Source organism: Dendrobates tinctorius, unplaced genomic scaffold (genome assembly GCF_039654945.1).
Source record: "Dendrobates tinctorius isolate UK_male_01 unplaced genomic scaffold, ASM3965494v1 ptg000063l, whole genome shotgun sequence".
NCBI lineage: Eukaryota > Metazoa > Chordata > Amphibia > Anura > Dendrobatidae > Dendrobates > Dendrobates tinctorius.
In genome coordinates, this window is record NW_027361731.1 from 2,296,534 (window position 1) to 2,320,711 (window position 24,178).

General features: G+C 44.1%; 2 protein-coding genes across 8 annotated transcripts in view; one reads left to right on the forward strand and one right to left on the reverse strand.

Annotated features, from left to right (window-relative positions):
- The window catches only part of LOC141094149 (uncharacterized), a 454,882-nt gene that overhangs the window by 350,850 nt on the left and 79,854 nt on the right, over positions 1–24,178 (reverse strand). The window lies entirely within an intron of this gene.
- LOC141094164 (uncharacterized) overlaps positions 1–24,178 on the forward strand; it is a 46,285-nt gene that overhangs the window by 15,692 nt on the left and 6,415 nt on the right. The window contains exons 2-6 of the mRNA XM_073579916.1: positions 7,217–7,366; positions 7,496–7,675; positions 7,758–7,881; positions 7,965–8,062; positions 8,263–8,353. Coding sequence (XP_073436017.1) covers positions 7,289–7,366; positions 7,496–7,675; positions 7,758–7,881; positions 7,965–8,062; positions 8,263–8,353 — 571 coding nt within the window. The 5' untranslated portion in view covers positions 7,217–7,288. The remainder of the gene's footprint in view (positions 1–7,216; positions 7,367–7,495; positions 7,676–7,757; positions 7,882–7,964; positions 8,063–8,262; positions 8,354–24,178) is intronic.

Sequence of the window (24,178 nt, forward strand, 5' to 3'; positions counted from 1 at the left end):
GCCAGAAATCTTGATTGCTTGTTTCTGACCAAATACTTATTTTCCACCATAATATGCAAATAAAATGAAAAAAAAACAGACAATGTGATTTTCTGGATTTTTTTTTCTCAGTTTGTCTCCCATAGTTGAGGTCTACCTATGATGTAAATTACAGTCGCCTCTCATCTTTTTAAGTGGTGGAACTTGCACTATTGCTGACTGACTAAATACTTTTTTCCCCACTGTATGTATAGTCCAAAATACCACATCCTCATAGGTCATGATTAATAAACTTAGCCAGGGTCAAAAAACACATATAGAGCTTATATCCACACCATCAGTTTTCAGATCTCATCATATTATCAAAAAGCGGATAGAACATATCATCGGTGGAAAGCTCAAAATAAAAATGGGATACTCATCGTATACTCCAACCGCCTCCCCATAGCCTAAATACGCCTCGACGCGTTTCACCCCTCTGGGATCATCAGGAGGCTCGATAGCAACCTTACTAGTGTCCTAGTGTGGTAAAGTGGCCGGACTGTCCCGATATCCCTCCATTTAAATCTGCCACCACAGCGTACGCCAGCCCTGAACGCTGCGTGGAGACACTCCCCCTAGCATCTGTGCGCATGTCAAGCCGGAGCGTCAAAGATCACCTGATAATCAGGGCGCTCTGTCGGCACATCTCCCCACAGTGCGCATGTCTGAACTCCAGACAGAGATCTCGCAGTATGTCTCGTGATAACTTAACATAGATCGGTCGAGTGCGCACCCGCAGCATGTCTCATGATAGCTTAACATAGATCAATCCGGTGCGCACCCCAGCCACACAGCGCACATAACAACCGCTAACATATAAGATAGTGATCTCGGACCAAATAGCGCAATGTCAATAGTATATATATAAACAGGACACGCATCTTGTTAAACAGTCGCATGCGTCAGATAACCAACAACAACCCGGAGACCATAGCGATATCTCCTAATGACATAAATACGAATAATCTCTAAAAAAAGAGAGAGATAATATCATGCACAGGTCCTAATATAAACATTGTATATAACCATAAAGGCAGATAGATACAGACTAATAGAAATTCAGTTCCCGATATATGTATATATGAGCCTATCAATAATTCACTAAAATTATCCTGGAGACCTCAATAGTTTTCTCCAATACTAAGTTACATAAAAACACATACTAAAGATGAATAACCATTTTCTTAAATCTACCTAGATGGTTATTGATTAGGGGGTCTCGCGTCTCCTGGAAAAATGAGGGAAAGGATATCAAAACAATCTATATGGAAAATCCATAGGGGTCTTAGTCTAGACTCCCACAAGAGTTGCAATCAGGTCCAGCATTCAAAAAGAGGTACTAAATAAAAATAAACAATAATAAATAGAAGAATATATTCTCATTGGTTAGTATATGGCAAACATTACAAACAAGAAATACAATAAAGGCCTAGCCTGACGTATTTCAAGGGGCCTGTTCTACTATAAAAAACAGGCAAATGACAGTTGTTCATTGAGGCCTAATGGTTCGAGGCTTTCCATTCTGAAGATCCACTCACACTCTCTTTTGAGGATGGTCTTATCTATATTACCCCCACGGGGATTTAGATTGACCACCTCAATGATCGTAAATGTTATATCCGCAAGGGAATTATTGTGAGCACATCGCATATGTATAGCAAGTGGAGTATCCCTTCTATTTCTGATATCTCCCACATGTTCCCCCACTCTCCTTCTGAACTCCCTTTTAGTTTTACCTACATAATCTTTTGGGCAGGAACATGTGGCAAGATAGACCACACCAGTGGTCTTACAGTTTGAGAAGTCTCGTTGATAAAAAACCTTCCCTGTCACCGAACTGTTGAAGGATTTGTTAGGTTTCATCCACTTACATAAACTGCAGTCTCCACATTTAAAGAAGCCGACAGGTTTCCTCTCAAGCCAAGTTACTTTCTTGGCCGGTCTCTTGTACTGGCTATGCACTAACATATCCCTCAGAGATTTCCCCTTCCTGAATGTGATATTTGGCCGTTCGCCTATCAGGCCACCAATCTCGGGGTCCAATCTCAAAATGTCCCAATGTTTCATCAAGATTGTTCTAACTTCTTGATGTTTGGTATCGAATGTACCTATAATCCTCAGAGTTTCTGACATATCCTTATCAGTGTGTTTTTGTAAAAGTTGTTGCCTATCTGCTTTCTCAGCAAATTTAAATGCTGTATCTAGAACATGTAACGGATAACCCTTCTCTCTAAATCTGTTATACATGTCTCCAGCCTGATTATAGAAATAGTCATTCCTTGAACAATTTCTCCTCAGCCTAAGAAACTGGCCTTTAGGGATACCCCTCTTTAGAGGAGTAGGATGGTGACTCTGCCAATGAAGCAGACTGTTAGTGCTAGTGGGTTTGCGATGAATGATTGTGGATATAGTTCCAAAGGACTCTCTCCTGATTTTAACATCCAAAAAGACCAATACTTGTTTCTCGATCTCATGGGTAAATCTGAGATTGATATCATTGCAATTGAGTTCACCTAAAAAAGTCTCAAATTGTCCTTTACTGCCTGTCCATACCACAAAAACATCATCTATATAGCGATACCACATAGAGATATATTCCTGCCACCATTTTAATTCTCCTCCAAAGACAATGGTTTCCTCCCACCAGCCCAGGAACAAATTTGCATACGAAGGGGCACAAGAACTCCCCATCGCAGTGCCCCTGAGCTGGTGGAAGTACTCCCCATCAAAGGTAAACACATTATGTGTAAGTGTGAAACCAAGAAGAGATAATACAAAGGCATTGTGTTTTCTACAGGCTATTGATCTCTGTTGAAGAAAATGTTCCACACTTTTCATTCCATCCCGATGTGGGATGCTACTGTATAGTGCTTCAATATCGATCGATGCCAGCCAAGCATCCCCATCAAGGTGAATACCCTCCAGTTTCAATAAAAGATCCGATGTATCCCTGAGGTATGACGGCACCGAAACAACAAAGGGACGTAGAATTTGGTCAACATAGATCCCACAATTTTGTGTCAGGGAATCAACCCCTGAGACTATGGGTCGTCCCTTAAGTGGATCTAGACCTTTATGCACTTTTGGAAGTGCATAAAAAGTCGTCATTACCGGAAACTTAGGTAACAAGGCCTATCTATTCATGTGTTCCTTTTTATGTGTAATATTTTGTGGGTTCTAGGGTCCCCCTCATCGTAGGTTTGTCTCTGTTATTTGGCAGGGGTTCCCTTAGCATCGGGGAAGGGATTTCATTAGTGGTGCTAGGGTACAATAGGGCCCCTAGGGACAGCCATCGTTGAGCGGGGGCGCCACAACGTTCCCCCTAGGGTGCCAACCTCCGCGGTTAGGAAGGTGAAAATAGGTTACCTCAATAGGGACTCCTAGGAAATTCCCCACAAATTATTTTAATATATTTACTTTTGGACACTTTTTTTGTTTTGTCTTTTGTGTTCACTTGTGGTGTAACCCTGGTGGGTTTTTTTATTAATAAAATATTAGTTTTAGGGTATGCTATATGATTAATACAGTCATATGTTAAAGTTTGGGCACCCCTATTAATGTTAACCTTTTTTCTTTATAACAATTTTGGTTTTTGCAACAGCTATTTCAGTTTCATATATCTAATAACTGATGGACTCAGTTATATTTCTGGATTCAAATGAGGTTTATTGTACTAACAGAAAATGTGCAATCTGCATTTAAACAAAATTTGACCGGTGCAAAAGTATGGGCACCCTTATCATTTTCTTGATTTGAACACTCCTAACTACTTTTTACTGACTTCCTGAAGCACTAAATTGGTTTTGTAACCTCATTGAGCTTTGAACTTCATAGCCAGGTGTATCAAATCATGAGAAAAGGTATTTAAGGTGGCCACTTGCAAGTAGTTCTCCTATTTGATTCTCCTATGAAGAGTGGCATCATGGGCTCCTCAAAACAACTCTCAAATGATCTGAAAACAAAGATTATTCAACATAGCTTTTCAGGGGAAGGATACAAAAAGTTGTCTCAGAGATTTAACCTGTCAGTTTCCACTGTGAGGAACATAGTAAGGAAATGGAAGAACACAGGTACAGTTCTTGTTAAGCCCAGAAGTGGCAGGCCAAGAAAAATATCAGAAAGACAGAGAAGAAGAATGGTGAGAACAGTCAAGGACAATCCACAGACCACCTCCAAAGACCTGCAGCATCATCTTGCTGCAGATGGTGTCACTGTGCATCGGTCAACAATACAGCGCACTTTGCACAAGGAGAAGCTGTATGGGAGAGTGATGCGAAAGAAGCCGTTTCTGCAAGCACGCCACAAACAGAGTTGCCTGAGGTATGCAAAAGCACATTTGGACAAGCCAGTTACATTTTGGAAGAAGGTCCTGTGGACTGATGAAACAAAGATTGAGTTGTTTGGTCATACAAAAAGGCATTATGCATGGAGACTAAAAAACACAGCATTCCAAGAAAAACACTTGCTACCCACAGTAAAATTTGGTGGAGGTTCCATCATGCTTTGGGGCTGTGTGGCCAATGCCGGCACCGGGAATCTTGTTAAAGTTGAGGGTCGCATGGATTCAACTCAGTATCAGCAGATTCTTGACAATAATGTGCAAGAATCAGTGACGAAGTTGAAGTTACGCAGGGGATGGATATTTCAGCAAGACAATGATCCAAAACACCGCTCCAGATCTACTCAGGCATTCATGCAGAGGAACAATTACAATGTTCTGGAATGGCCATCCCAGTCCCCAGACCTGAATATCATTGAACATCTGTGGGATGATTTGAAGCGGGCTGTCCATGCTCGGCGACCATCAAACTTAACTGAACTGGAACTGTTTTGAAAACAGGAATGGTCACAGATACCTTCATCCAGGATCCAGGAACTCATTAATAGCTACAGGAAGTGACTAGAGGCTATTACTTTTGCAAAAGGAGGATCTACGAAATATTAATGTCACCTTTATGTTGAGGTGCCCATACTTTTGCACCGGTCAAATATTGTTTAAATGCAGATTGCACATTTTCTGTTAGTACAATAAACCTCATTTGAATCCAGAAATATAACTGAGTCCATCAGTTATTAGATATATGAAACTGAAATAGCTGTTGCAAAAACCAAAACTGTTATAAAGAAAAAAGGTTAACATTAATAGGGGTGCCCAAACTTTAACATATGACTGTATATAGTCTTTTGAACTATTTTCATCCATAGTCTATATCATCTCTGTGCATTAGTGTATAGCATAATTTTATTTTGTAACATTTTAACATTTTTTGTGTGTTTTTCGTGTAATATATGAATGTCTAAGGATGAGAAATTTTCTTCTTAAAAAAATTACATCCAGAGGGAAAAAAAACTGTATATGGAGATATTGGCATCAAATATCTCCAGTCTTGTTCTTACAAACAATCATTTATAAAAGCCTTAAACTTCTGTGTGTGAATCAGACCTGAGATATAACATGATAGAAGATTCCAGTGCGGGGAAGACGGGAAACCTTCATATAGACGGCCGGGGGGGATGGAGTCAGTGACGGACTCTGGACAAATATGTTTCTAGAGCCGTAGTAGAATCATAGAATCATAGAATCATAGAATCGTAGAGTTGGAAGGGACCTCCTGGGCCATCTGGTCCAACCCCCTGCTCAAAGCAGGATTCGCTAAATCATCCCAGTCAGATGTCTGTCCAGCCTCTGTTTGAAGACTTCCATTGAAGGAGAACTCACCACTTCTCGTGGCAGCCTGTTCCACTCATTGATCACTCTAACTGTCAAAAAGTTTTTTCTAATATCTAATCTGTGTCTCCTCCCATTCAGTTTCATCCCATTGCTTCTAGTCTTTCCTTGTGCAAATGAGAATAAAGTTGATCCTTCTACAATGTGACAGCCCTTTAGATATTTGTAGACAGCTATTAAGTCTCCTCTCAGTCTTCTCTTTTGCAAACTAAACATTCCCAAATCCTGCAACCTTTCCTCATAAGACAGGGTTTGCAGACCGGTCACCATTCTGGTCGCTCTTTTCTGAACTTGCTCCAGTTTGTTGATGTCTTTTTTAAAATGTGGTGCCCAAAACTGGACACAATATTCCAGATGAGGTCTGACCAAAGAGGAGTAGAGGGAAATAATGACTTCACGTGATCTAGACTGTATGCTTCTGTTAATACATCCTAGAATTGCATTTGCCTTTTTTGCTGCTGCATCACACTGTTGACTCATATTCAGTCTGTGATCTATTAGTATACCCAAGTCTTTTTCACATGTGCTGTCACTTAGCCCTATTCCTCCCATTCTATATATGCTTTTTCCATTTTTATTGCCCAGATGTAGTACTTTGCATTTCTCCCTGTTAAAAACCATTCTGTTAGTTGCTGCCCACTTCTCCAGTTTATTTAAATCTTTTTGAATCCTCTCTCTCTCTTCTCTAGTATTAGCTATCCCTCCTAGCTTTGTGTCATCAGCAAATTTAATCAGTTTACCCTCAATTCCTTCATCTAAATCGTTGATAAAGATGTTGAACAATACAGGACCCAGGACAGAGCCCTGTGGTACCCCACTTGAGACATTCTTCCAACTGGATGTGCAGCCATTTACGACCACTCTTTGGGTCCGATCACTAAGCCAGTTATGAATCCACCTATCAGTTGCCTTGTCCATTCCATACTTAATCATTTTTTCAATAAGGATTGTATGAGAGACTTTGTCAAATGCTTTGCTGAAGTAAAGATATACTATATCTACAGCATTTCCTTGATCCACCCAATCAGTGATACCGTCATAGAAGGAAATTAAGTTAGTCTGACATGACTTATTAGTTACAAACCCATGCTGACTCTGTTTAATCACTTCATTCTTCATTCATAGAAGATGAAGATGTCGTCCTCCTCATGAAGTAGCTATTTCTCCTGTCACGTGTAATGAATATCTCCTGCAGTATTGCTAATGCCGATTCCAGTGTCGGTAAATGAGACGAGAATTAGCGTTATGGAAGATGAGTCTATGAGAAACGTATTCAGCTGCCGACTCCGAGGAGGAAACTGCTTGTTGTCTGTGGCCTAAATATATAGGTTTTATTAGTAGATGTAAAGAAGAAAACCAAATACTGTAAAATAATAAATCTCCTCATATGTTTCCCTTATTATCTCCAGTAATTGTATTATTACACAGGATTTTTATGATGTTACATCGGCTCATCTTCTCATTCAGGTCTCTACAATATCGGATCCTCTCAGTGAAGATCTTCTATTTAAGATAATTTTCCTGGTTTACCCCTGAAGGATGGATATGGACAGAGACAAGATGGCGGAGAGGATATTACACCTCACCCTAGAGATCCTCTTCCATCTTACTGGAGAGGTGAGAGATTCTGATGACGTCACATTACATCATTCTTATCTATGGGAATAACAGATGGACAGAACTGGAGAGGTGAGGACTCTGGAAATGTCTGTAGTGAGATTTATTAATGTGTCTCTCCATAACCAGGATTACACAGTAGTGAAGAAGACCTCTAGTGAGCGCTGTCAGGACCCTGTGTCTGAGGGATGGGGAAGACCCCAGAGTGCAATCACGGGGCCTCCACCTCACTCCCTGATGTATGAGGACATCAATGACCAAAAGATCCTAGAACTCACCTACAAGATGATTGAGCTGCTGACTGGAGAGGTGACACTGCTGGGAATGCTGGGACTTTATACAGTAAAGCTATGAACAGATTGAGGGATGACGGTATCATTGTATGTGTCAGGTTCCTATAAGGTGTCAGGATGTTGCTGTATATTTCTCCAAGGATGAATGGGAGTATTTAGAAGGACACAAAGATATGTACAAGGACGTCATGATGGAGGTTCCCCAGCCCCTCACATCACCAGGTAATAGACAGGGCTAAATACACACGGCCTATAATTATCTGTATGTAAAGAATGAATTCAGTCCCTGTATGTGTTTCCTCCAGATCTATCCAGTAAGGAGATAACACCAGAGGGATGTCCCCATCCTCGTCTTCCACAGGACTATAAACAAGAAGATTCCAGTGTTCCACCATATCCTCAGGTAGATGGAGAGAAGGTGTCATGGAATCTCCCCTATGATGTGTAGATGGCTGTGAAGATCTCGCGTTCTCAGTCTTGTTTTATCCACCAGTATTATATGTTTTATGCTTGTGTAATGAGAATGGTGGAGATGGCAGGATTAGAGCTGATCATAGATGTGACTTCTCCATCTCTCTGTGACTTTTACAATATTTGTTTCAGGGTGAAGATCTGACCCATATTAATCCTACAGAGACATATGTGAGGGGTGATGAGTGGTGTAAAGAGGAGATTCCTACATATGACTACCCAGGTGAGTAGTAACCACTAAATGCAGAGAAGTCACAGATTCTTCTCAGTCACCGGCTGTGGCTGCTTTATCGGTGATGTAGTCCGGCCGTATTACCATGTTCACTATTTTAACTCTAGACCACAACATTCTCCTCCAACATTCTCCTCCATCTAAAACTGTTCAAATAACTTTGGTCATTGAAGGCCCTTTTCTATAGAACTTACAACCTTGTAGATCCACCTACCAACTGAAATGAAAAGACGCTGACCGTTACCTGCTCAGATCTGTAAACTACAAAGCCAAATGACAGCGTGTGTAGAATGTGCTGACCAGTTAGAAAGTGACTTGAAGAAAAATATTATGATGGGCCTCTAAGGGAAATCGGAGGGTAATGATGCTGTTGGCTTCCTAGATCCTGATATCTTATTGGATGAATCTCCCTTCTCTCCCTTCTGTGCTGCTGAATGTGCTCATATGGTCCCTACAAGACCAGGTCCAGTCTTTCTAGCGAAACTTCACTTTTATGATCGACAACATTAAGGCTATGTGCCCACGTTTGTGTTTTAAACGCTCAGGAAACGGGTCTCTTTCCCAGAAAACGCGCGTCTTCTGGACTATAGAAAATAGCCAAAAACGCGGACCTAAGCGGAAATTACTGAACATGCTGCGTTTTTTACCGCTAAGGAAACGCATCCATTGGCACAATAAGGCCAAAATGCATTAAAATGAATGGGATGCTTCTTTTAAGCGTTTTTGATGCGGTTTGACCCCGAAAAACGCATAAAAAATGTTTAAAAAAATGCAACGTGGGCACATAGCCTAAATGTGCAGTGAGGCCAAGTGTGAATTTCTGTACAATAACAACAGAGTTTCTCTTTATCCTGACTTTTAAAACTGACTAACTTCAAACAGGATGACGAGAAGCTACATAAAATACGCCTGTGGCATGATATATCTCTAAGCTGTGCGTGGCTGGTGGCTGTAATATACATTTATTCCCGCCTGCAGGAGATGTGTTGGCTCGAGCCCTGGTTTCATCTCATCGCTCCACGTCATAAATTCCATTATGTTTTCAATCCTAAGAAATTCAGATTTCTTCCCACTCTCCTGAAATCAGGAGCACTAAAACATTCTCTACTTTTCTGATCAGGACTCGTAGTAGCTCAAATTGTCCACCATAAATGAGCGCATCTCCAGTTTAACCCCTTCATGACGGAGGCCTTTTTAGTCTTTGCGTTTCTGTTTTTCGCTCCCCTTATTCCCAGAGCCATAACTTTATTTTTCCTGTCAATATGGCCATGTGAGGGCTTGTTTTTTGCGGGACAAGTTGTACTTTTGAATGACAACATTGATTTTACCATACTGTATACTCTAAAAATGGGAAAAAATTCCAATGGTGTAAATTGCAAAAAAAGTGGAATTCCACAACTGGTTTTTGGATTTTTTTTCACCATGTTAACCAAATGCTAAAACCGACCTGCCACTATGATTCTCCAGGTCATTACACGTTCATAGACACCAACATGTCTAGGTTCTCCTTCATAAAAGTGGTGAAAAATAATTAAAAGATTGTTTAAAAAAAAAATTGCATCATTTTCCGAGACCCATAGCATCTCCATTTTTCATGATCTCGGATGGGGTGAGGGCTTATGTTTTGCTCGCCGAGCTGATGTTTTTAATGATACCATTTTGGTGCAGATGCGATCTTTTGATCGCCCGTTATTGCATTTTAGTGCAATGTTGTGGCCACCAAAAAAATTAAATTCTGGCATTTTGACTTTTTTTCTCGTTACACCGTTCAGCGATCAGGTTAATTCTTTTTTTATATTGATAGATCGGGCAATTCAGACCTCCGCGATACCAAATATGTGTATGTTTGATTCTTTTTATTGTTTTATTTTTAATGAGGCGAAAGGGGGGTGATGTGAACCTTTATATTTTTTTTAAATATTTTTAAATACTTTTTTTTACTTTTAGCATGCTTCAATAGTTTCCATGGGAGACTAGAAGCTGTCATAACCCGATGGGCTCTGCTACATACATGCAATGATCAGATAGCCTGTATGTAGCAGAATTGCTGACTTGCTATGAGCGCCGACCATAGCAATCCGATAGTGACAACCATATACTGTAGGTCTGGAGGAGACTTCTCTTTGTCATGTCCACCCATCGATGACTCGCGATCACGTGACGGAGTCACCGATGGGTGGGATTTCTAGCGCAATTGCCAGAAGCGCGCATTAAATGCCGCTGTCAGAGTTTGACAGCGGCATTTAACGGGTTTACAGCTGCGGGTGGATCGCAATTCCTCCCACGGCTGTTCCGGGCACATGTCAGCTATTCAAAATAGTTGATATGTGCGGGAAAAGATGTGGGCTCAACGCAGGAGCCCACGTCAAAGGGGGAGACACGACATGCACAGTACTAGTACGGCGCATGTCATGAAGGGTTTAATGTTGGAGCTCTCCCATCATACATACATTGTGGATGTAACTTTTTTTATTCTATCTTTATTTACATGTACATTCTGTATGATAGTTTGATAGTGATGGGATTGGCCTGCCTCACATACGTGAGTCTGTAACTCACTGTTAGCCTTTTAAAAAATTCTTGATTGCCTCTTCCAAATCCCCAAGATCTAAATTTAAGACACCTTACCTCTGCACTCAGGGTCAGACTGGGCCTCTGGAGAACCGGAGGATTCTCCGGTGGACCCAGGCACTGACATCAGCTGGCATGTAGGACCAACAGTTGCCTAGGGCCCCCACTGCTCCAGGTGCCTCCAACCAGTAGCGTGTCGCTCATAATGGCACACCACGCAGTTACTATGGGGCCCCCAGTACCAGCAGAGCAGCAGAGGGTGACAGAAAGCCGAAGGCTGATCCGCTGCTAAAGAAAAATGAATATTCACGCTTCTTCATGCCCCCATGGGTGTGGAGAGGATCTGGGTCACCCCGTCCCAGGGCTGTGGGGTACTCGGTACCGGGCCGGTGTCAGGGGGTTGTGTTATGAATGAGTCACCGAGGAGGAAAAAACCAAAAGCCAGCTAAGCCCAGAAAACCGGAGAGGTTGGTAACTAGTGGATTGCAGACCCCTGATCCTATCCACAACAACTAGCAGTAGCCGTGGAGCGTGCCTACGGTGGTCCTAGACACCTCGTCACGGCCGGAGAACTAAATAAGCCTAAAGAAAGAAAGGGAAAATCTAAACTGCCCCAGAGCAGACCTCAAAGCAATAGACAGCCTCCAACATGTATTGTCGGTGAAACAAGATGAAAACACAGACACAAGTAGAAAGATAGGCTGAGCAAACGATGGGGCCCTCGCTAACTAGAAAGGACAGGAAAGAAAAGCTGCTGTCTGCAATCACGCAAAAAACCCTGCCAAAAAGAATGTCCAACACATCTGATAAAAAAGGCCCTGAAGTCGCTAGACTTCAAATCACTATATCAGCACTCAGGTATATTCTGAAGACAGAGCAAAAGAGATCAACTGATCAGAGACAAAATGGGGATTCAGCCCAGTCCCAGCCAGGGCTGGCTGAACACAAAAACTATGTAAACCAGACAAAAACTCAGATGAACAATAGCAGAGAAAACTTAGCTTTAGGAAGGCATGAACCAAACTGGAAACCAGGAGCCACAGTCAGGAAAAATCACCAGCAAGAATCTAGGGAGTCGGCTGCCTTAAATCCAATCAGAAACTCCTGATGTCCAATCGCAGTCCTCTTCCTCAGGTGGCCGGTCTCTGCCATTTAGATCAGCTTCATTACCTCCCTTCACCAACAGAGGGAGTCCAGATAGAGAACTCACTACTCCTCTGTCAGCACAGCCAGCTCCATAACCCTCACCAGAAGCCAGAGGCAAACCCGAAAATGAGCTCACAACAGTACCCCCCTTGAGGAGGGGTCACCGAACCCTCATCCACGCCACCGGGCCGATCAGGATGGGCCCGATGAAAAGCACGAACCAATCTATCGGCATGAATATCAGAGGCAGAGACCCAAGAATTGTCATCCTGGCCATAACCCTTCCACTTGACCAAATACTGGAGTCTCCGTCTAGCCAGACAAGAATCCAGTATTTTCTCTACCTCATATTCCACATTACCTTCAACCAATACAGGGTCAGGAGGTGCAGCCATAAAAACTACTGGCTCAACATATCTCTTCAACAGCGATTTATGAAACACATTATGGATCTTAAACGTAACAGGAAGAGCCAATCGAAAAGAAACCGGATTAAGAATCTCCAAAATCTTGTAAGGTCCAATAAATCTTGGCTTGAACTTTGGAGAAGCCACCTTCATAGAGATATTCTTTGATGACAAACAAACCATATCACCCACTTTAAACTGGGGACCAATGGTTCTATGCCGGTTAGAAAACCGCTGGGTCTTTTCCTGGGAGAGAGACAAATTATCCACTACTTGGTCCCAAATCTGCTGCATTCTCTCTACCACAGTGTCAACACCTGGGCAGGTTGCAGATTCCACTTGCCCTGAAGAAAATCGAGGATGAAACCCAAAGTTACAGAAAAAGGGCGACATCAAGGTGGCAGAACTAGCTCTATTATTTAAAGCGAATTCGGCCAAGGGCAAAAATGAAACCCAATCATCCTGATCAGCAGATATAAAACATCTCAAATTGGACTCCAAAGTCTGGTTTGTTCTCTCCGTCTTCCCATTGGTCTGAGGGTGAAACGCAGAGGAGAAGGACAACAGAATTCCCAGCTTGGAACAAAAGGCTTTCCAGAATCTGGAAACAAACTGAACTCCTCTGTCCGATACAATGTTCTCAGGAATCCCATGCAACCGAACCACCTGTTGTAAAAACAAGGGTACCAACTCTGAGGAAGATGGCAACTTTGGGAGTGGTACAAGATGGACCATCTTAGAGAATCTATCACAAATCACCCAGATAACAGTCATTCTCTGAGAGACAGGAAGATCAGAAATAAAATCCATTAAAATATGGGTCCATGACTTCTTAGGCACCGGCAAGGGCATCAACAACCCACTAGAGCGAGAACAGAGTTTAGACCAGGAACAAGTCCCACAGGACTGCACAAAATTCCTGACATCACGAGATAAGGCGGGCCACCAAAAAGACCAACTCACCAAATCTCTGGTACCAAAAATACCTGGATGACCAGCCAATGCGGAGCAATGAACTTCAGACATCACTCTCTTCCTCCACTGGTCAGGAACATACAATTTTCCCATAGGACAACGCTCAGGTTTGTCCTCCTGGAATTCTTCCAGAGCACATCTCAAATCGGGCGAGATGGCAGAAAGAACTACCCCCTCACCTAGGATGGTAGTAGGATTCGTCACAATAGGAGAATCAGCAAAGAAACTCCTAGAAAGGGCGTCTGCCTTAACATTCTTAGTGCCTGGAAGAAAGGAGACCACAAAATCAAAACGCGCAAAAAACAAGGCCCACCTAGCCTGTCTAGGATTCAAGCGTTTGGCCGACTCAAGGTAAATCAAATTCTTGTGGTCAGTGAGGACCACAACTTGATGTCTAGCTCCCTCCAACCAATGTCTCCACTCCTCAAATGCCCATTTCATGGCTAACAATTCCCGATTCCCCACATCATAGTTGCGTTCAGATGGGGAGAACTTTCAGGAAAAGAAGGCACAGGGATTCAATTTAGACGTCACCTGATCTTTTTGGGACAAAACAGCTCCTGCACCAATCTCTGAAGCGTCTACCTCCACCTGAAAAGAAGGCCGAAACAGCCTCTGAAGACCAATTCAGCACATCAGCACCCTTCTTAGTTAAATCAGTCAGTGGTTTAGCAATACCAGAAAAATTAGCTATAAATTTACGATAAAAATTAGCAAAACCCAAAAACTTCTGGAGAGCCTTCAAAGAAGTGGGTTGAACCCAATCATAAATGGCCTGTACCTTGGCCGGGTCCATTTCAATAGTTGACGGAGACAAAATAAATCCCAAAAATGAAATCCTCTGTACACCAAAAAGGCACTTCGATTGCTTAACATACAAGGAATTCTCCCTCAAAATCCGGAACACAGTCCGAACATGTTCCTCATGAGAGTCCCAATCCCTGGAAAAGATCAAAATATCATCCAGATAGATGATCAAAAACTTATCCACAAAGTCCCGGAAAATATCATTCATGAAGGATTGGAAGACAGAAGAGGCATTAGTGAGCCCAAAAGGCATCACCAGGTACTCAAAATGTCCCTCCAGGGTATTAAACGCCGTCTTCCATTCATCGCCATGCTTGATGCGAATAAGATTATACGCCCCCCTGAGGTCAAGCTTAGTAAACCAGCAAGAACCTTTAACTCAGGAGAATAAATCAGAAATCAGGGGTAACGGATACTGAAATTTAACAGTAATTTTGTTGAGGGAACGATAGTCAATACAAGGCCTTAATGAACCATCCTTCTTGGCCACGAAAAAAAAACCCAGCACCTAAGGGCGAAGATGGTCTAATATGACCCTTCTCCAGCGACTCCTTAATATAAGATTGCATTGCCTCGTGTTCGGGTACAGATAAATTGAAAAGTCGACCCTTGGGAAATTTACACCCAGGTCTCAACTCAATTGCACAGTCATAACTCCTATGAGGAGGCAAAGACGCATACTTGCTCACACTGAATACATCAAAAAATCAGCCAAATAGTCAGGTACATCATGTGACTGGGGAGAGGTGGAGAAAACAGGAGTGTCACCAAGAGCACACCGACAACCCCAACTCACCACAGACACAGATTTCCAATCCAAAACTGGATTATGGATTTGCAACCAGGGAAAACCCAGAACGATGGTATCATGTAAATTATGCAACACCAAAAATCTGCAATTTTCTCTGGGGCGACCCGCATTATCACCTGGGTCCAAAACTGAGGTTTATTCTTCGCCAAAGGCGTAGCATCAATACCCCTCAAAGGAATAGGCGTCCGCAGAGGTGTCATAGGAAAACCACAAAGTTTAGCAAAATCCAAGTCCATTAGATTCAAGGCCGCTCCTGAATCCACAAAAGCCTTCGTGGAAAATGTGGATAAGGAGCAGATCAGAGTAATTGCCAAAAGAAACTTAAGTTGTACACCACCCACAGCAAATGTGTGTGCAAAATGTTTCTCTCGTTTAGGGCAGACAGAAATAACAAGAGAGGCATCTCCACAGAAAAAACACAGCTTATTACGCCTTCTAAACTCCTGACGTTGCGCCCTAGACAAAACTCCATCACATTGCATAGGTTCAGACATTTGTTCAAAATGTGGCAGTGCCTCCTGTGTAGTCTTGCGTTCACGTAAACACCGATCAACTTGAATGGCTAATGACATAGAATCGTCAAGACCAGAGGGAACAGGAAATTCCACCATAGTATCTTTTAAAGTCTCAGACAAACCCTTCCGAAAGAGAGCTGCCATGCACTATCATTCCATGTAGTAAGGACCGCCCACTTTCGGAATTTCTGACAGTATAACTCTGCAGGATCCTGACCCTGGTTCAATGCCAATAGGGCTCTCTCAGCTTGATCAATAGCATTAGGTTCATCATATAACAACCCCAAGGCTTGAAAAAATGCATCCACATTAGTCAAAACAGGATCTTCAGGTGTCAAAGAAAACACCCAATCCTGGGGATCGCCGCGCAGCAAGGAGATGACAATTTTAACTTGCTGCGCAGAGCTCCCCGGTGAGTTAGGCTTCAAGGCAAGAAATAATTTACTATTATTCTTAAAAATCAAAAATTTAGACCAATCCCCAGAAAACACATCAGGAGCAGGGATCCTTGGTTCAACAGCATGTGAATGAGTGAGATAGGCGGAAATTCCCCGCACTTCAGCAGCAAGCTGCTCCATACGATCAGACAATTGCTTAATCTCCATCAAGGAGAAAAAAAAAAAAAAAGAATCCTCCTACGGCCCCAGAGAAAAAAAGGAGAAAATATACATATAAAAAAAAAAATTCTGACACTTTTTTTTTTTTTTTTTTTTTTTAACAATTCTCTCCTGCTTTTGAGTACCCTAGAATCTGCGGTATGGCTGGTGATTCTGTTAAGAATGAGTCACCGAGGAGGAAAAAACAAAAAGCCAGCTAAGCCCAGAAAACCGGAGAGGTTGGTAACTAGCGGATTGCAGACCCCTGATCCTATCCACAACAACTAGCAGTAGCCGTGGAGCGTGTCTACGGTGGTCCTAGACGCTTCATCACGGCCGGAGAACTAAATAAGCCTAAAGAAAGAAAGGGAAAATCTAAACTGCCCCAGAGCAGACTCCAAAGCAGTAGACAGCCCCCAACATGTATTGTCAGTGAAACAAGATGAAAACACAGACACAGGTAGAAAGATAGGCTGAGCAAACGATGGGGCCCTCGCTAACTAGAAAGGACAGGAAAGAAAAGCTGCTGTCTGCAATCACGCAAAAAACCCTGCCAAAAAGAATGTCCAACTCGTCTGATAGAAAAAGGCCCTGAAGTCGCTAGACTTCAAATCACTATATCAGCACTCAGGTATATTCTGAAGACAGAGCAAAAGAGATCAACTAATCAGAGACAAAATGGGGATTCAGCCCAGTCCCAGCCAGGGCTGGCTGAACACAAAAACTAAGTAAACCAGACAAAAACTCAGATGAACAATAGCAGAGAAAACTTAGCTTTAGGAAGGCAGGAAGCAAACTGGAAACCAGGAGCCACAGTCAGGAAAAATCACCAGCAAGAAACTAGGAAGTCGGCTGCCTTAAATCCAATCAGAAACTCCTGATGTCCAATCGCAGTCCTCCTCCTCAGGTGGCCGGTCTCTGCCATTTAGATCAGCTTCATTACCTCCCTTCACCAACAGAGGGAGTCCAGATAGAGAACTCACTACTCCTCTGTCAGCACAGCCAGCTCCATAACCCTCACCAGAAGCCAGAGGCAAACCCGAAAATGAGCTCACAACAGGGTTGTGCTGCGGTGACGGTGACCCGGTCCGTGGCCCTGGGCGCCCAATGAAATGGTGGTTTATGTTATAGTTTATATGGATAGTTTGTGACGCCACCTGTGGTGTTCGGCAAGTATGGTGTTAGGCCGACGCACGCTGCGTGAAGATCCTCTGGGACTGATAGTGTGCGCAGCAAAGATGGTGAAGCTCCCCACAGGTGGAGCTGTAGTCCCAGGGCAGTGTAGATGAAGTAATGGCGGGGATTTGCAGATGGTGTTGGTGCGGGTACCCAGGTGTAGCGGTGTTGGAATAACTGGAGGACACCAGAGTGTGCGGTTCCAAAGCTTTACTCACAGTCTGCAGTTCACATAGGTGCCTGCCTCCGTGCCGTGTTCTCCAGGTCAGGGCCCCAGCCAACTTCCAAGTAAGATGGAAAGCTCCCTTCCAACACTACGCCAACGTGTACCTTCCTGGACGTCTCCTCTATTGCGCCTTTAAGTGTGAAGTACCCCAGTACCGTGGTTCCCTGGAGTGCCTCTTGTCTCGGGTTCCTAAGACCCTTACTTGTATGACAGACAGCTGTAGCCTGATCAGGGATCTCTATCTCCAGAGTCCCGGCTCTCTATTAAGTTGCTGTTGTGTCCAAAGTCTATGACAGGAGTAAGGCATTAGTGGCTCACTACTCCAGCGGTGTCTGTTGCTGGATATTAAGGATCCGGTCAACCTCGGGGACCGGGCCCCGGCCTTGCGCTTTGGACTGGAAGAGTTGTCTATCTCTCTAACCCAATTCCCACCGTCCTTCTGTTCTCCTTCGTTCCGATCTGTTCTGTCTTTCTATGGAAGCTGTAGTTTCAGCTCTACCTCTCTTCTCCTTCCTTTCCTTCCCGTGCCAGCTGGCCCAGATCACTGGGGCAGCTGCAGCACTCCTTCCTCCATCCCTTCTTCCAAGGGATCCTCACTCCTCACTGAGTGACTGTACTTCCCAGACTGACTGATTCAGACTGACCTCAGACTGAACTGAAATCCAACACTTTCCCCTTCTTTTATACTAACTCCATCCACCTCCCAGCACCTCTCGTGTTACGAAGCCAGGGACCACAAAAGGTACTCTATTACCTTTCCAGCATAAAGCACGGATGTGCCCCTGCTGAACTATCCTGTGTGTGGGGTGCAGGTGTTGGAGTGTGGTTAGGAGTTCCCACCTTACCTGGATGGTGAGGCACCACACCTTAGGAGAAGGTGCAGTACCTCTGTGGCTACTGAAGCCTCAGGGGCACCACATACCCCCCGTTAAACACAGCACATCCGCGGGCTGCAAGACAACAAGGTTAACAGTACTGGAACATACAAAAGTTTTTAAATGCTTGTAAACAATACTTATCTAATCTTCCTAATGTAGGAGGCATCATTGTTGAACGTTGCAAACAAGCTAACTTCCTCTCTAAATATCAAAAATGTTAACTCTAAGTGCAATTCTCATTTCAAAGTGCTATTCTCTCTGCAACATATTTCTTTATTACTTTCTGTCAATTTTTCTCTCTTCTAGACGCAAGACGCTGACCACCTATACCTGGTCCGTCACTTGTCACTTTTAACTCTTTATTCAATTCTCACATTCTGTCTCAAAACTTTCCTAATTCTCTGTATCAAACATTCTATAAAAGACATTCTCTATATGACTCAACATTATCAAATACTTCATATTTAAAACATTCACAAATATTTGTAAGGTGCTGGAAACCGCTCCCAGCCGGGATTTCTTGCAGTGTCCTTTGAGGTTGACATCATTCTTTGAAAAGTGTCCATGCAAAAACATCATCTTCACAAAGTGTCCATATGTAAACATTATCTTCGCAAAGGGTCTTTGTGTAAAACCAAGAGAGAGCACCCAAAGGGGTGCAAACTATTTACAATAAAGTTTTGGACCAATCAGCGTCTATGATCTCCACAGTTCTATTTAAAAAATAACGCTGCCAATCAAAAACTGGGCAACATGACGAACAAAAAGACAAAGGCACAACTGGTGCAACTGACCCTCCTGGGTAACGAGATTTTTGGAAATTTTTCAGTAGACTAATGGTGGTCCCCTCCTGGGGTTCTGGAACTGGAACCGTTACCAGATTCAACACTTTGCGTATCTTCATCTTGATTCTGGTTTCTTGCTAAGGGGCTTGGTGGTGACAACTGACGTGGTTGTTGCCTGGGGCCTTGAAACTGTGGTAGGGGGAACCCATGATGCATGTCTATTCCCATCAACTGTTCTTCTTTAATAGGGGGTTCCGCTGTTCTGGTGCGAGGCCTAGCACCTAGGGCTGCTTTTAGCTGCTCTGATAGGTAACTACATGGGAGCTCGGCAGCCAAGGGATCCCCATATCTCCGTCCCAAAGCGACCCAGAACCCTCTATCCTCCGTAGATGTCGGGGCATGCGCGCCTGTTCCAACCGCACTCTGCGCAACAGAGACCTCTTCCACCTCCCCATCTCAGATTCAGAGGGTAACCCATTAGGAGGGCCGGGGCATATACCTGATATCTCCGGGCGATGCGGTCTCTGCTCCGGTGCCGGCGTAGTGGTAGTAGACGCTGCCCGGTGGGACACCGGGGATGGCGGTGGAGCTACTGGCGCTCCGGTTCCGCGGGGGTCTCTGTAGGGACCTGCGCAGCCACGCCAGGTCCAAGCAGGAGTTCTTCTTCCTCCGCTTCAGCTCCCTGTGCTAGGTACAACTCCTCCGGTAGCGGTGGCAGGGAGGGAGCAAGGTACGCTGCTGGTGGCCTGGCAGCAGCTGTATGTCCCTTTAGGTCTGCCCAGAAAAGATCCGGTGCCACAGTGGCGGGCACCGGTGGAGAGGGTATCGCAGGTGTAGTCCCCTCCGGGGCACGCTGCCGTCTCAGCTTCTCCAAGGCCTCCTGCTTCAGCTGCAGACGGGTGGTCAGTTCTGTGATCTCATCTTCCAATTGCTGGCAGTTCATTCTGGAGTCAGGGTTGGAGCCGTCAGCCTCGGGGACCGGGCCCCGGCCTTGCGCTTTGGACTGGAAGGATTGTCTATCTCTCTAACCCACTTCCCACCGTCCTTCTGTTCTCCTTCGTTCCGATCTGGTCTGTCTTTCTATGGAAGCTGTAGTTTCAGCTCTACGTCTCTTCTCCTTCCTTTCCTTCCCGTGCCAGCTGGCCCTGATCACTGGGGCAGCTGCAGCACTCCTTCCTCCATCCCTTCTTCCAAGGGATCCTCACTTAGTGACTGTACTTCCCAGACTGACTCACTCAGACTGACCTCAGACTGAACTGAAATCCTACACTTTCCCCTTCTTTTATACTAACTCCACCCATCTCCCAGCACCTCTCGTGTTACGAAGCCAGGAACCACAAAAGGTACTCTATTGCCTTTCCAGCATAAAGCATGGATGGGCCCCTGCTGAGCTATCCTGTGTGTGGGGTGCAGGTGTTGGAGTGTGGTTAGGAGTTCCCACCTTACCTGGATGGTGAGGCACCACACCTTAGGAGAAGGTGCAGTACCTCTGTGGTGACTGAAGCCTCAGGGGCGCCACAGATCTAAATATTCATTTCACTTTCATGCTGTCCGCTATTGGGGCCCACAGACCAGGGCCCCTGCTCCCGCAAGGGACCACAGCCCACGCGGCTGCTATGGGGTCGTAAGTGAGGGGGACTTGGCATCAATGCCGCCCCCCAGTGAGCGGTGCATTCAACTATATCTGCATCAGATGCCGATACAGTTGAAAGCAATAATGAAGGCGAGAGCCTCAGGTAACGCTCCCTCTCCCATCATTCACATCTGTCTCTGACACAGTGGGTGCATGATGACATCACTTAATCGGAGCAGAGCCGCCCCGGAATTGGTGCGGGAGCGAGGAGGAGAGGTGAGTATTGTGTGTTTTTTTTTTTGCCCTGGTTGCATAATACCCTATGAGGGGGGGGGGGCGGCAAGATTGTTTTCTTTGCATGTCCAATATTTCTTCTTGAAATTCATCAAGAGCCACCAAACCACATACTCTAGTTACCCCAGAGAGGTTTCTCTACTAGTTGCTCATTTATTACTGATGAAGATCGTTGACTTTGATCATTTCAGTAGATGTGTTATTGTCTATATTCACAGTTTTTGACTACAGTAGTTACTGCCCAAAGGACTCTGATTTAATCACTTCCCGCAGCCAGTTTTGTGTTCCTAGTCAGGCCTCACGTATCAAATCTGACATGTGTCACTCTATGTGGTAATCTTTAGAATTTTTCACAAAACATATAAGGAAATAAATGGATCAGAAGGGAAGGAGCACTACTAAATTGCAGATCTTGCTGGAATAGTTTTTCTGACACAATGTATTGGGGACATTGCTCGTGGTTACCTGGCAGCTCAAAAGATGTCCACCGTGAACAAGCTTGGCACTATCCACTCCATTTTCCAGATCCCAGGGATTGTCTTGCTCATTACCCTTTAACTCCTCTACATAGACCTGGACTTACACAGACTCCTAGGCTTGAGCCATGGTGATACCTGCTGTTCTGTGGAGTGAGATGGTGTCACGCTTACCGTGACAGCAGTCAGGAGTGGTGTGCCTGTCAGGTGGCAGAGATCCCTATTCAGACAGGTAGTGCACTGGAGGCACGGTAGTCCCAGAAGCAGGGCAGGAGATCGGCGTCAGGTAAGAAATCCTGCTCCAAGACCTGCGGGAGGGGAGGAGCGGCAGAGAAGCTCTCAGTGCCCGCATGACATTCCTACCATGTGACCGCACGTCAGGGGAGTGGGTGGAGCTCACCTCCGAGATGCAGCAGCGCTGGTCAGAGGTATCAGTGCTGCAGAGATTACTCAGAAAATGTAGTCAGAAGAACCAAGGGGTCATGCACAGGTCAGGCAACGTAGTACAGGAGCGAGAAACAGCGGGTAGTCAGGAGAAGCAGAGGGTTAAAACACGAGATGACAGCAGAGGTACCAAAGGAGCAAACGTAGAGAAGTCAAGACAAAGCCAGGGGTCATACACGGGTCGGGCAGACGGGTACCAAGTCAGAATCCAAGAGACATAAACCAAGTCCAAAACAGGTCATACACCAGGCAAGCGTACAGGAACAGGCGAGAGGCACAAACGGAGCAGGGTCGGGCACACTCACATTAGTTTAAACGACAGGGAGGGGTGCTCATCTGAAGCTATAACCCCTGCACCACCTGTCCCGGATCCTGCATAAACCATGACAGATGGAAGGAAGAATAGTCAGGTAGCCGGGTCAGAACCAGGAGGGCAGAGAAAATACAGAATGAGAAGACGCAAGAGTAGTCAGTAAATGGGCCATATGTTAGAAACGCGTATATCTGCACAGAGACTGAAGCTCCAGAGACTGGGAGTTCTGTGGAAACTGGGTAAGAATACAAGGACAGAACAATGGAAAGGACACCATTGTAGGCATTTACTACAGGCCGCCTATGCAACCTGAAGATATGAATGAACTCCTTATGCATCAAATGGCCAAGTTCTCCAAAAAATGACATAGCTGTCATGGGAGATTTCAGCTATCCAGACATTTGTTGGGAATCTCTCTCAGGCAAAACTAACAGGTCAAGGAAATTCTTATCCTTTCTTCCTGACTTTATCCTCCAAAGCATAGGGGAGAAAACAAGGGAATCTGCTACCTTGGATCTAATCCTCATAAACAGGGAGGAAATGGTTGAGGAGGTAAAAGTGGCTGGGACCCTAGGAGGTAGCGACCATGCTATTTTAGAATTTTGGATAACTAGAGGAGGAAGACCTGTGAAGACTCAGATGTCAAAGCTAGATTTCAGAAAGGCAGATTTTAAGGGATTTAGAAAGAGAATTGGAGGGATCCAATGGCTGGATATCCTTAACGACAAAAATGTGCAGGAAGGATGGGAAATCTTGAAAAATGAAATTCTCAAAGCACAATTGTTAATTCCGAAAAGAGGGAAGAATAGGAAGCATTTAAGGAAACCAGAATGGATGAACACAGAACTTAAGCACATGCTAAAAAGGAAGAAAGAAATGTTTATGAAAATGGAAAGAGGGGAGGCATATCTAAAGAAGAATATAATGCTGTCTGCAGAACCTGCAGGGCATGAATCAGATTACTAAAGCTGACAATGAATTGAGGCTTGCAAGAGACGTCAAAAGCAAAAATAAAGGATTTTGCGGATATGTCAAAAGTAAAAGAAAAGTCAAAGATGCTATAGGATTTTTACAAGATGAAAATGATGAAATGGTAAGACAGGATATTGAGAAGGCCGAACTTTTAAATTCCTATTTTGCATGTTTTCTCTCAGAAAGGAAATTTAACATCAACCGTTCTTCACTGTCCTATTAAGGGAATAGAAGAACCCAGGATATCTATAAATAGAAAGATAGTGAGGAAACACTTATCTGACCTAAATGAATTCAAGTCTCCAGGTCCAGATGAATTACACCCCAGAGTACTGAAGGAGATAGCAGAATACATATTTGAACCACTCTCCATAATCTTTGAAAATTCTTGGAGAACAGGAGACGTCCCAGAAGACTAGAGAAGAGCAAATGTTGTTCCTATCTTCAAAAAGGGGAAGAAGGTGGACCCAGGCAACTATAGGCTGGTGAGTCTGACTTCTATACCAGGAAAGATCTTTGAACAAATTATTAAACAACATGTATGTAAGTACCTAGATAAGAAAGACGTGATTAAACCGAGCCAGCATGGGTTTGTAACTGATAAGGCATGTCAGACTAATTTAATTTCCTTCTTTGACAGAATCACTGACTGGGTGGATCAGGGAAATGCGGTAGATACAGTATATCTTGACTTCATCAAAGCATTTGACAAAGTATCTCACACCATCCTTATTGAAAAAATGACTAAGTATGGAATGGACAAGGCAACTGTTAGGTGGGTTCATAACTGGCTTAGTCATTGGACCCAAAGAGTGGTCATAAATGACTGCACATCCAGTTGGAAGAATGTC